At 46.2% G+C, this 14,347-nt stretch overlaps 1 protein-coding gene across 3 annotated transcripts in view; it reads right to left on the bottom strand.

Moving 5' to 3' along the window:
* Positions 1–7,900: 7,900 nt before the first annotated feature.
* TRIM25 (tripartite motif containing 25) overlaps positions 7,901–14,347 on the bottom strand; it is a 28,813-nt gene continuing 22,366 nt past the window's right edge. For all 3 annotated transcript variants that reach the window (XM_058169431.1, XM_058169432.1, XM_058169433.1), the window contains 2 exons: positions 13,166–13,273; positions 7,901–11,694 (listed from right to left, as the gene is read on the bottom strand). In XM_058169431.1, the coding sequence (XP_058025414.1) occupies positions 11,159–11,694; positions 13,166–13,273 (644 nt within the window). In that variant the 3' untranslated portion in view covers positions 7,901–11,158. The remainder of the gene's footprint in view (positions 11,695–13,165; positions 13,274–14,347) is intronic.

Raw genomic sequence — 14,347 nt, 5'->3', positions numbered from 1 at the left:
ACGTAGGCATGTATATCATGCCGCACTCGGGGCCACCAAAAGGTCCGTGTCACCAGGTGGAGGGTCTTGAAGAACCCAAAATGTCCTGCTGCAGGGTTGTCGTGGCACTGGGTCATGACGAGGGCTCGGAGTGGTCCTGTGGGCACATATAATCGCCCCCGAAACTTGAGTAAGTCCTCCTCCAAGGTCCAAGGAGACGGGGCCCACCTCCACTCTCCTTTGCTGCGACCAGGCGCCCTGGCGCTGCGCCTCGCACCTGGGCCCGCAAGTCCACTGGCTCCGTGCTGTGGCCAAGGCTTCTGCCGCAGCACTGTCCGTGGAGGAAGGGGGTCCTTGGCGCAGAGGTACTCTGGCTTATGGACAGGGCATCCGCCCGGTTGTGACCGCTGGGAATGTAGGTCACGCGGAAGTTGAACCGGCAAAACAATGACCACCGGATCTGCCGCTGGTTCAACTTCCGAGCTGTGGTGAGGTGCTCGAGATTCCGATGGTCCGCTCGACCTCCACCTGATGTCGGGCCCTCCAGATGGTGTCGCCAAGCCTCGAATGCAGCCTTGATAGCCAGCAACTCTTTTCCCAGATGGTGTAGTTGCGCCGGAAGGATTGAGTTTCCGGAGTAGTAAGCGAGGGAAAAAGTGTGCCGCCATCTGCCGGAGCCTGTAGCAGCACCGCCCCAGAGCCACATTGACGCCTCTGTTGCCACCACAAAAGGCCGGAGCGGGTGGGGATGCCTCAGGACGGGTTCCGTGACGAAGGCTTTCTTGAGGGCTGTGAATGCTTCTTGCTGCGGGGACCCCACCGAATGCAACCTTCTTCCTGAGGAGCTGGGTAAGTGGAGCTGTCAGTGTGGCGAAGCCCGGGATGAAGGTCCGTAGTAGTTGGCGAAGCCCAGCAGGCGCTGAACATCCTTCACCCGACGAGGGCTTCCCAGCTACACAAAGCTTCTACTTTACATGGGTCCATGGCTATGCCTCGGGCGAGATGATATGCCCGAGGAATTCTATGGAAGTCCGGAAGAAGACGATTTCTCCAGCTTCGCATTGAGTTGTTGCTCCAAGCGTTGCAGAACCAGACCGACGTGTCGAAGGTGGCTTTCCTGGACCGAGTAAATCAGGATGTCGTCAGGTAGATAACCACGAACCGATCCAACATGTCTCGAACACGCTGCTCATGAAGTGCTGGAAAACGGCGGAGCATTGGTCAACCCAAATGGCATGACAGTGTATTCAGAGTGTCCGTATCGGGTGCCGAATGCCGCCTTCCATTCGTCTCCTTCTCGCATCCGCACCAGGTTGTAGGCCCCGGAGATCGAGCTTGGTGAAGATCGTGGCCTCCCGCAACCTCTCCAGTAGCTCCGGATGAGCGGCAGGGGTAGCGATTCCGCACCGTAATGGCATTTAGCCGGCGGTAATCACAGCACAGGCGCAAGTCCCTGTCTTCTTCTTCACGAAGAGGACCGGGCCGAGAGAGGGACTTTGAAGGCCGGATGAAACCTCGGGCCAGGTTTTTGTCCAGGAAGTCCCTGAGGCCGGCCAACTCGGGCTCCGACATGGAATACAGGCGTCCCACAGGCAGTGGTGCGTTGGGCAGTAGGTCCACGGGCAATCGAGGGCCGATGCGGGGTAGTCGGTCCGCCTCCTTCTCGCTGAACACGCCGGGCGAAGTCCGCCAGCTCAGGAGGCAAGGTGATGGCAGCGGTGGGGACGTTCTGGCCGGCACAGGTGTGGCGGATGTGATCGACGCACTGCAGACTCGGAAAGAGATGGCGTTCGCGACCAGGCCACCTGAGGATCGTGGGTCCGAAGCCAAGCCAACCCAAGGACCAAGGGAAAATGAAGGTCCGCCGTGACATAAAACTGGATCGCCTCCTCATGGTCCCCGATAGCCAGGCGCAAAGGCTGGGTGGCAAATTTAATGGGGCCGGACACCAGTTCTCGTCCATCAATTGTCTCTACCCGCATCGGAGGGTCCACTGGAACCACGGGGACCGCAAACTGGGTCACAAAGTCCTGGTCCATAAAGTTTGTTGTGGCCCCTGAGTCCACCAGTGCATGCGCCTGGAGCCCGTCCGACTGGTTCCCCAACCATATCCGTGTGTCCAGAATCAGATGCCGAGGGGGCCCAGAGTCTACTTCCGCAATGTCCAGTGGGGGCTTAGTACGTGCCCGACCTAGGGTTTCCCCGAGGTCGGGCCTGCTCCGTTTCCCGATTGGTCACGCTGTGATTCGGGGACCGGCGTGCGTGCCCCACTTCGCTTTCTCGGGCAAGAAGCGGCGAAGGGGCCGGGCTCCCCACAGTACAGGCACAATCCCCTTGGCGCCCGGTTCCGCCTCCTGGGCTGTCAGGCGAGGTCTGGCCGCTCCCAACTCCATGGGCTCTTCCGCAGCGGTTACAAAACGGGGCGACCTGGGTGCTGGTGGTGCAGGAAGTGGGGTGCAGATGTCGACGGAGGGTCCCGGGGTGCGACGGGATGGTCGCCGTTGCAGACGGGCATCGAGGCGGAGACAAAGGGCACCAAGTTGTCGAGGGTCCGCGCGCCTCCACCCGGGCCAGCTCATCTTGCAATTCCTCTGAGAGTCCCTCCTGAACGCGCCCACCAGCGCTGCATCATTCCAGTCAGAGTCCTGGCACAAAAGACGAAATTTGGCGATGTACTCCTGCAGGGGCGTTTCCCTTGACGGAGTTCCTTAAGGCGCCTGGTTGCCGTCAGCATTCGAACGGGTCCTCGTACATGGTGCGAGGTGCTGCCAAAACGCTGTTGGTCCGCCAGCAGGGGCTGTCCTGGAGCAAGAGGGCGTGGCCCATCGAGCAGCCGAGCCGGAAAGAAGGTTAATCACGAAGGCCACCTTAGCCCGGTCGCCTGGGAAATCCTCTGGCCTCATAGCCATGTAGAGCTGGCACTGTCCCAAGAAGGTCGGGAACATCTCAGGCTGCCCAGAAAACTTATCCGCACGGTTATCGGGCACTGCGGCGAGGAGGAGGAGTGGGAGGATGGGGGGCTGCAGGCACATTCCTGGCAGCAAGTTGGCCTGCCAAGTGAGCCACTTGCTGCTGGAGCTGTTGATTAGCCGCTTGTAGCTGCTGTAACTGCTGCTGTACCTGCTGCTGGTCCATCTTTGGTGGAAGATGTTTTAGTCAGGTCTTGGACAAAATGTTCTGTTTCCCTTCCCCCAATACTCCCAGCAAAGAGTCAGTCAGAGGCCTCCTTTTCTGATTTATTTACATATATATAAATGTCCTGGCCACGCCTACCCACGGGCCTGCCAAGGTTCTGGAGATAACGAGGAAATTATAGATAAGGCCAGAATTACTCACGAATATATTCTTCCTCCATTGATACAGTTTGCCCGCAAATTCATTGCTTTGTCCAAGACAAAAAACCAGGAAGTCCCGCCTCCTATTTATAGTCTCTGCAGATGTCACTGCATGACAATTATGACTTGGCTTTGTCCCAACTCTTCCGCTGCTGCGCACGCCGATCACGCCTACGTAACCTTGCATCACTCCAAAACTGTTCTTGGGGCGTTGCCAAATCAGAAGGAGGCTCCATGGAATCAGGCTTTGCCGGCCCCTCCTCCTCCCTTTGAGTGGGTGCCAGGGAGGGAAAGGGCTCAAGAGAAGCAGGGCTGGCCAGGTCTTCTCCCTCACTTTCTGAAACATCCGAGTCCAGGAGTCCGGGTCCAGGAACCTGGGTCACAACACGGGAGGTTACACGACGCTGGCTCCAGGGAGTTACCAACACTTCTTTGTTGGAGGGTGTTTTCCCCGCCGCTTTGAAAGAGGCGGTGGTGAGGCCCCTCCTCAAGAAGCCCTCCCTGGACCCGGCTGTTTTAGCGAACTACCGTCCAGTGTCCAACCTTCGCTTCTTGGCGAAGGTTGTTGAGAGTGTGGTGGCATATCAGCTTCCTCAACACCTGGAGGATATCTGGACCCGTTCCAGTCCGGTTTCAGACCCGGATACAGCACCGAGACAGCTTTGGTCGTGTTGGTGGATGACCTCTGGAGAGCCCGGGACAGGGGTTGTTCCTCTGTCCTGGTTCTATTAGATCTCTCGACGGCTTTTGATACCATCGACCATGGTATCCTGCTGCGACGGTTGGAGGGATTGGGGGTGGGAGGCACCGTTTATCGGTGGTTCTCCTCCTATCTCTCTGACTGTTCACAGACGGTGTTGGCAGGGGGGCAGAGGTCGACCCCAAGGCGCCTCACTTGTGGGGTGCCTCAGGGGTCTGTTCTCTCGCCTCTCCTGTTCAACATCTATATGAAGCCGCTGGGTGAGGTTATCCGTAGTTTCGGGGTGGATTATCATCTGTATGCTGATGATACTCAGCTGTACATTTCCACCCCGAACCACCCCAACAAAGCCGTGCGGGTCCGTGCGGGTCTGGATGGGGAGGAACAGGCTCCGACTCAACCCTTCCAAGACAGAGTGGCTGTGGGTTCCGGCGTCCCGGTACAGTCAGCTTACACCATCGCTGACTGTGGGGGAGGAAGTACTGACCCCCAGGGAGGGAGTGCGCAACTTAGTCACTCATGCCCTCGTCACTTCCCGCCTGGACTATTGCAATGCTCTCTACATGGGGCTCCCCTTGAAGAGCACCCGGAGGCTCCAGTTAGTCCAGAATGCGGCCGCGCGGGTGATAGAGGGAGCACCGCGTTGCTCCCATATAACACCCATCCTGCGCGGTCTACACTGGCTACCGGTAGCCTTCCGGGTGCAATTCAAGGTTTTGGTTACCATCTTTAAAGCACTCCATGGCTTAGGACCGGGATACCTTCGAGACCGCCTTCTGCCGCCCATTGCCTCCCAACGACCTGCAAGGCCCCACAGAGTGGGCCTCCTCAGGGTGCCGTCGACCAAACAATGTAGGTTGGCGACCCCCAGGGGGAGGGCCTTCTCTGTGGCGGCACCAGCCCTGTGGAACGAGCTTCCTCCGGGATTACGACAACTCCCCGACCTCCGGACCTTCAGACGTGAACTGAAGACTTTATTATTTCAGCGCGCTGGACTAGCCTAAGAATAAAATGTTTTAGCTAAATTTTAATGGGTTTTTAACCAGTTTTACCGTTTTTAGTGATTTGGCTATGATAATATTTAGTTTTAATTGGGTTTTTAATGCTTATTTATTATATTGTCTTTTAATATACCTGTGAACCGCCCTGAGTCCTACGGGAGATGGTGCGGTATAAAAGTATGATTAATAAATAATAAATAAATAAATAAATAAATAAATAAATAAATAACTCACTAGGATTTTGAGTAGGCTTAGTCTTGCAAGATGGTTCTGTCTTCCTTCTCTAACAAAACCTCTTGATTTCAGAACCTCCTAAGACTTTCTCAATCTGCCAGAAAAGAGGAGGCGGGGGAGGGGGGCTATAGCATTAGTATTTCCCTATTTTTCCTTTTTAAAACCTGAATCCTCACCCTTTGCTCCAGGACTAAGCAGATTGTGCCGTACTAGAACTTAATGCAAGTAATGTCAGAGGTCTCCCTCTGTAATGCAAACTTTCCCACCAAACCTTAAAAAATGACAGTCCATGGCAGGAACTCTGGCTTTAAAAAGAAAAAAGCAAATACTAGCCAGAATTACTAGATCAGGGGTCTCCAACCTTGGCAACTTTAAGCCTGGTGGCCTTCAACTTCCAGAATTCCCCAGCCAGCTTTGCTGGAGGCTTCCGTGGTGTAGAAACAGGTTGTCACACAATCGGCGCATTTTCCACTGTAGCTGAGCTATATCATTTTTTCACAAGATTATCAAGATGATCATATTTTTATGTAGAAGGTGATGTGACCTCTCTGCTTCCTGCATAAACAGAAGAAAGCGTATTGTCGTTGTGAAGCTGCTGCAGGAATTTGTTAACTTCTGTTCCCTTCGTATTTAAAAAGAGTTGCATGGGATAAACATATAATATAAATAAAGTTGAAATGCTCTAATACAGATATATCAAATTAGTTCCTTTTGAGATGTTATCCTGGGTACAGAAAAAAAAGTAGTAAGCCAAATAAATTAAAGGCAAGAAACGTGAACATGGAAAGGAAACAATCGTGTCTGAGGTCACCAGAAAGGCCCATGGATATATTGATTTCTCATCCATTGTAGGTTTGGTCAATCAAGGCTTTCACATACATTCAGAATACGTTTTAGTGGGACTGGAAGTTGATGAACAGGCCATTTTCGGCCTCCGGAGGACCTCCAGGGTAGGGGTGGGAAAGGCCGTTTTTACCCTCCCCAGACTCCTAGAGAGGTTCTGGAGGCTGGGGACAGCAAAAAACGGGCCTTCCAGTCCCACCAGAAGTTGACAAATGGGCCATTTCTGGCCTCTGGAGGGCCTCCAGAGTCAGGTGAGAGAAAAACAGGCTCCCCCCACCCCCCCACCCATAGCCCTCTGGAGGCAGGAAACAACCTGTTTCCCTACTTCTGGTGGGCCCAGAAGGCTCAAAATCAGGGAGCTGAGCTTGTGTAGGTTTGCCATCACGGGCTTATGGCATTCCTAATAGGATTGCTTAACTTCTTGGGATGCAGCCATGTAGGGATTTTTGAATCATGTTGGAATCATGAATCCCTACGATGGACAGTGTATAAATGTAATAAACCAATGAATATATTACTTTCAGTTTGTGAATCCTGCTCAGCCAATTAGAACTGTGAAAAAAAGGATTTTCAAACTCAGTTAACGGGTGTCTTTATTTTAATGGCAGTTCCCCCTTTTCACAACCTTTCGGGTAGGAGTTATTCATAGAATTGCCTATATTTTATGGTAAATGGATGGTTACACTGTAAAAGAATATAGATAAATGTGTCTCTCACACAAAGTCCGATAAGGAGCCTCAATAAATCCATTATTTAAAATGAACAGCATCTGAGAAAAACTTGGGAAGCAAGCTCCTGCAGGCCCATGACAATAAAGGGGAATGATGAGGGCCTTCAAGAGGCTCCAGTTAATTGACTTATAAAATACTTTTTTCCCACAATTCTACTTGGCTGAGGAGTCACAAATTGCTGTCTTGAACTTTTTAATTGGCCTGCTAACAAAAGTCGAAGTGACACAGACAGTGAATGGGAGGCCATCAGTGACCAGAGGCTTAAATCCCAATTGTTTGAGAAGGAACAGCTATTCCTGTGAACCCAGAAGAGAAAGGAAGAGATCAGGATGGTTAAGAAGGAAATGGCAGAGAAACCGGCTAGATCAGGGGTGTCAAACATGTCCACGGGTCAGATCCAGCCTGTGATGTGGTACATTTCCATCCTGGAAAATGTAAGGGGCCAGCCCACGTCAATACAGCCCAGTCTACCCAATACAAAGAGGAAACATCGGGTCAGCATGGCTTTGGCCCAGTCTACCCAATGTGAAGAGGAAACATGTCAGCGATTTCCGGAATGCCATCAAACTGGCCACACCCACCCAGTTGACCACAGCCACCCAGTCAGCCCCCATCCCCCGCCTCAGGTCAATCACAGCCCTGATATGGCACTCAACAAAATTTGAGTTTGACACCCCTGGGCTAGATGATTTTGAAAGACAAAGATGGTTCCCAAATAGGCAGCAAAGATTGGGAATCTGTTTTTGAAGGGTTTAAACTTCTTCAAACAATTCAATTTAGTTTGGCTGGAGATTTTTGCTTCCAAGTAATATTTTTGCTTCTGTGATATACTTGAATCCTAGAAAGGTTTATTTGTGGGAAACTATCAGTTTTTGAAGAGTTTCCGCTCAACTACATTTACTTGGAATGAAAGCTTTACCTCCTATATTGCTGCGACATGTTTATTTTCATGTGTACTTTACTGGGTTCCATTCCTTTCAACTACATCAATATATTTTGGAATGTCTGTTTCATTCGTGGAAACCTTTCTACTCAGAAGCACCAGGTATGAGTTTAGCAGAAACACCACTCCATGATAAACCATGATAAACTTTATTAATTTTAATTTAACAAGTACTTATTCATTAAAAGACAGGCAATGAGATTCATCGCATTAACTTTAAAAAGTTAGGGAGACAACAGGCTGATTCTTAATTAAGCAAGGTAAAGACTTCAGCAGAAATAACAGCTTCACTATCTTGAGATTTTGAGGCTACAATTTGTTAATGCAAACTACAAAAGTTTTTTTTTCTTACAGTGCAAAATAAAAACACAAACTGCCTCATAAATCTGTATATGTTACTGTCACGATAACACACCATAATATAGCAAGCTGAACAATTTTCTACAAAGGTCCCACAGAAACCATTTCCCCAAAGTTTTGTTATTGTGAAAATTGCTTGTGATAGATACATCGCCTGTATCTCCAAAAAGCTTAGCAAAAAATATTAAGCCACAGGATACATAGCGAGTTAATGATGTAATAATACAAATATGATCACTGGAGATACAGAACCAAACAACACACAATTTCAAAGCGAAAGCATGAGATTTGGCTATCTTCTGTTAAAACCCGGGGAAAAGTAACATGCTTCACTAAGCTTCGATTCTACCCACTGACATTATCCCAAGAGCTGACTTGCCATAAGATAAAACATTATTTGGGGCTGATCAGAAAGAAGCCTGGTTTGTAACACAAGAAACAAAGGCTAAGAATCAACTTTTAGCCAAAGGACAATATTGTGCCTGGATAAATATGTTAAAGAAAAAAACAAACTATCTAAAGAGATTCTTAAAGGATCCCAGAGATAGTTCAAGATCGATTAGGTGATTCCAGTATAATCATTAAGACTTCAATATTAATTAGAGTCACCTACTGTAACCACAACCTAAAGACATTTAGATACCAGCAAAGACACCACAGTGAATGCTAACCACACAGAATTTGGATAACAAGAGACTGGATACACGCTGTCTTAGGATTTGTGGTTTTTTTAAAAAAAATTACAAATAAGTGTCTAAATCTAAGTGTTGATTTGTTAAAAGAATGCTTCATTGATACTTCCTATGGGAGCACACACTCTCAAGAACCAAAAAAAACCCCCAAAGCCAGGAAGCTCATTTTCATGAAGAGAAACATGAAACTATGCAAGGCTCTGAAGTACAATCCTAGTATACACACATTCCCTTCAAGAAACGTGTTACATTGCAGAAGAAGCCACAGGTTCTCATGCCATGTTTTTCCCTCTTCTTATAGCTAAGATCTCAATATAAATTGTCTTTCCTTCATCGAACTCTTCTGTTCTTATTTTTGCTTTGTACCTTGTATCACTACTTAGCCTTTTTTCCCATGTTACCGTAAGGAATGGATAATATTCATTTTATTTTTTTGTAGTGGTCCATTCCACTTCAGTAACTTCCAGAGCACCTTTTCCCTAATGCCGCCGTAATTTAACTTTTAAAACATTTCTCAAAATCAAATAATATGGCATAAAAGACATACTTAGAAAACAAGTGGTATCCTGAGACTGGGTCCTTTACTCGATCATAAACCTACAACTGAATCAGAATGCTACAGTCAGACTGCCCTTTTATCTCAAATTACGTCCTGCAGAAATCTAGATTTGCCAAAACTGTAGTTTATTTACTTCTATCATATGGATACCTCCTTCCACTTTTTAGCAGAAGTATTTCTGAAAACTGACAGTGCCATAAGCCACTACATTCGTGTTATGGATCCTTCTTAATGCCAATTAGAATACCTCTAATGAAGGAGGAAGCTTAGCAAAGTACTCAATGGCTCAGATGTGCAATTCTCAGAACCATGTGCCACTAGGTGCCTCCCCTGTCCAAGGATGAAAACGATCAGAAGTCTAAAACTGGGTTTCCTAAACCATTCCCTTCCAATTTCTGTGGATCGTCCCAGTCTACTGCTCATTTTTTAAAAAGAAAACAGAAGACATACTGAAGTTGAAATGCCAGTTGGGAAGCTTCCAGACAGAAATTAAAGATGGCACCCTGAATGGTTTTGTACACTTAATGGAAGTCCTTTAAATGATCTTCAACACATGGTTCCACCACCAAATGTGATCAAAGGCTATGCTCAGTGAATAGCATCCAGGGAATTAAGAGTAATCTAATTACCTCAAGCAGTGGCAAGCGGAACAAAGTCTAGAAGATTAGATGCAGACATTATACCTAATCTTCCACTAGAACATCATTGTGAAGGTAACATCATTGTGAAGGTACGTAGCCCTTCAAGGAACAGGAACATACATCATCATCTTAATCAACCTTGATCAAAGAACTATGTTCAACATGGATAGATGGGTTAAGCAGATGACCATCTTTTTAAACCACTTCCTCTCGGCAAGCATGGCCAAGGATATTCATGGCCTAACTTGCCTGAAGAACGTTGTCCAAAGCTATTCGACAGTTATTGAGGAACATATAATTAAGTACATAGCTTAAGTAAATATAATTCTGAAGAACTGTTTTATCAAATGGCACAAAATGGCCTTTCCCACATATTCAGAGCATCTGAAAAGAGGGTAGGAAGGAAAAGAAATCCATGGAACAGGGTCTTAAAAAGGAGCTCCACAAATGAAAATACTGTCTTTTTATTATCACTTTTCCTCCAAGTAGCAAAGTACCACTTTCCCTTTTTTCCATGGTGTTTGGTAGAAGAATGGAAAAGATTCATCGTCTCCCAGCACAGACTTGTTTTCAGTAATCTGAAAAATGAGACCTTTAGAGCTCACTGCTCATACAGCCAAATGTGGTAGCAAATTCTATGCAGGTTAAGAGAGCACCACTGAAATTTTCAGGCCATGAAAAGTGAGGAGTGCTCACCCCAAAGAGAAGCAAATCAAAGCTGTTAACAGTGCAGCCTGTGCGGAAGTTAACAACTGGGTCACTGAAAATGCATGAATTTTATTTTCTGCATTTCTTATTCTATAGTAGAGCATGAGATGAAATGAAGGAAGCTTCTGTTCCAAGAAGACCTTTATATACTCATATCTCATTATGGCTTAGACCTCAGAGGTATGAGACAAACAGTAAGCCTGATAGATTTGGTCCACTAAAAACCCTCTAGGCAAGTTTCCCCATTGAGTTTGCCACTCGGTTAGTGGACTGAAATATTGATCAAAGAACCCCAGAATTTTCCAAAAAGCAAGCACAGAGCTTAAAACATTTTTTGTAACTTCATTCAAGAGGAGAACCTGTGGAAAGGCAAGATCATAGCGTGTGGGTACATGCCTTTGTGGGGGAATCAAAGCCATTTTGCACAGCCTGTTATGACCTCAGCTGGCAGAGTGAAATGGTGGCTCCATTAGAAAACACCCAGAATGCAGCATAGACAGCTTCCGTGAATTCTATTTTGAATTTATAAAGCGGGAAGATTTTTTTCTCGGTGACACCAAAGAAAATAACAAAACCCCCATCATAATTTAGAAGGACACCAATCTTCGTTGCTTTGCTGCTGGGCAGAGATGTGTCTTTATCATTGTGCCAAGCTGAGACCTTATTATTGACCCATTCAATGCACCAGGAGCTATTATTGCGTCCTAGGCGGCTTTTCGGCCCCTTTCTTGGGATGCTACCATAACAGATGCCGACAGCACAGAAGCTGTTGTTCTCCAGGTCAGCTTCCCAGTAATGGATTCCCTTCTTGAAACACTGGAAAGAAACCACTTGGGAGAAGCTTAAAAATCGCTGAGGGTGCTGTTTGTAATCCTGTACCGTTTCCGTGACAGACATCTTGGTACATTTCTCCAGTATTACAATATTTTTATGAGCACTGTGGCGATCCAGAGTAAATTGTGTAGCAACTAGGAACAAATACAATCAGAAGAGAAATCAGACAACAGCAAGAAACCTGGAAAAGAATTGGTAGTCATAAACATATTGTTGCTAAAGTTTATAAATTGTTATTCAACTTGAATTTGGAGAATGAGTATGGAAAGCACTGCATGATTCAGTGGGCAAAGAACTTTGGATACAACATCATGCTAGAACAGTGTGAGAATATGCGGATGAAAGGTTTAACATTTACAATAAATTAAAACTTCAAAGAATTTTTTGATAAGATGATGTATCATTGGTATTTAACACAAGGTTAAGTTGTCAAGAACGTATAAAGGTATTTCAAATGAATGTTGGAAATGTAAAAGTAAAGAAGGAACATATGGTGGACATGTGAGACAAAGCAAAGAAATGACTGGAGTAGGATTCATATCTTAATACAGAAGAATCTCAAAAGTGAATATGAAGATAAAACCAGAAACTTTTGTTTTGGGTGTATTCATCCTAAATAACTTAGTGACAACAAAAACATTTTCCTGTTCATGTCTAGCTCCAGATCATTTATCAACAAGATAAAAAGAAAGGATCTTGAAACCATTTCATTCATTTGAGAATTCTTATTATATTTTGACACTATAAGTAGTTATGGATACATAAGAGGAGCTATCCACTAAAACCACAGTCATAATAAAGGGGGTCTTCAACCTATGACCACAGTGGAGCCCAAACTTTCTGCTGTTCAAGTGAGTTTTGCCCCACTTAACATTCTTTATTGCCACAGTTGTTAAGCGAATCACTAACTGCAGCACTTAAGTGGGTTGCTAAGTGAATCTGGCTTCCCCATTGATTTTGCTTGTCAGAAAATTGCAAAAGGTGATCATGTGATTCTGGAACACTGCAACTGTCACGAAGATGAGTTAATTGCCAAGCATCTGAATTTTGATCACGTGACCATGGGGATGCTGCAATGGTCTTAGTGTGAAAAATGGTCATAAGTCACTTTTTTCAACTTTGAATGGTCACTAAATAAAATGTTGTAAATGGAGGATTACCTGTAATCCAATCAGCAGTGACTTCTCAAGTCAATGCCGTCAATATAAGCTGACATTCAATGAACCTTTTAAATATTAGAAGAAAGGACTTATTACTGTTCCTTCTGCAAATTATTCTTTTTCAACATACTGTAGCATTACCTAAAGAAATAGGACAGCAGTCGGAAACATGACTGGTGAGATTATAATGGTGTGCTAATTTTGGAGGGTATTTTTTGAGCTTATCAGTCTTAAAAGGTAAAAGCCTTAACCTTCCACCTGATCTTTAATCTTAACTGGTTAAAGTTTGGAGCAACCCTCTATAAAGCTAGAGGCCGATCATTTTATATGCTCTATTTTATGCTGGGTGGTTTTGTTTTAGTAATGTTTTCTCAGAACGAATGTTAGCTATAATTATTATTACTGTTCCATCATTTTCAAAATTTACACCACACTAGTTACTTACATTCCAGAAGCTCCTCTCTTGGTTTTGTTAAAATAGTATCAACGGTTATTGTTTCACTCTTTGTCTCCATTTTGCTGCAGCTTTGTGCTCTCCGCTTGGGACTTTCCGCTATAGTTACCAAACAAGATAAAAAGATCCATCTTTACAAACTCATTAAAACTTATTAAGCATATTACATTGAAAAGAGAAGACTGCCAAGTTTTATACTACAAGACTGGCAAAAATTCGTACTAGTTGCTGACATATAGTTTTAGTTCACCATTCCATATGTGGTTGATTACATGTGATTTAATCTGATGGGTAAACCCATCAGCAAACCAGAAGCAGCAACAGACATGAGTTATTGTATATGTGTCTAAACAGAGAATAAACTCCATTTCATTGCCTAGTCTGTAAAAAAACAATCACGCTCAGAGAACACCAAGGGCCCCATGGTTCAGAACAATCTGTCCTCCATTTTGTTCCCCACTGCCATGTCAATTGGTGGAATAATTTCTAATTCGAGTACCAAGGATCTCAGTTTAATCCTGAGCTACAAATATCCTCTTCTGTTGTTATTCTGAACCAGCCGCTGAATATAATCCACACTCCAGCTCCTTTCAGATCTGGTGGTCAATAGCATTTCAGGAGTGGAAGTCCCTTCGGCTTCCGTTTGGTCTTCATGCTTCCATGGCCACAAAGTTGTGGTAAGAGATTTTGCATTTACACATCAGACAATCCAAGATTTCCAACAGCTGGCAGTAGAGGACAGCCTTAGTATGGTGAGACATACAAGACTCTAGCTTTCTAGAGCGGAGGTGGCGCGGTGGTTAGAGTGCAGTTGTTGTGTCTTGCCCGCTCTCACCGCAGCAGGGGTCTGCTTATCTGCTTCCGAACGCTGAAGAATGTCCTCCCGGCCCCAGCCCTGGCTCCATGCCCAGACAGGCTGAGGAGGGGGCATCTCCCGGCCCCAGCCCTGGCTCCATGCCCAAGCAGGCTGCAGAGGAGGGAGCACCCCCCGGCCCCAGCCCTGGCTCCATGCCCAGGCAAACGGAGCAGCTAGACCCTCCCTCCTCCACAGCATGTGAGCCTGAGGAAAGTTTATTTCAACAGCTGCTGATTGGAGTGACCTCGCATCAGAAGACTGGATAGGCGGAGGCAACAGAAGGAAGGGAGGGGCAGGCCTTAATGAGTGCTGAGTCA

This window comes from Ahaetulla prasina, chromosome 2, assembly GCF_028640845.1.
Source record: "Ahaetulla prasina isolate Xishuangbanna chromosome 2, ASM2864084v1, whole genome shotgun sequence".
NCBI classification, from domain to species: Eukaryota; Metazoa; Chordata; class Lepidosauria; order Squamata; family Colubridae; genus Ahaetulla; species Ahaetulla prasina.
This window is presented reverse-complemented; position numbering and strand designations above follow the sequence as displayed.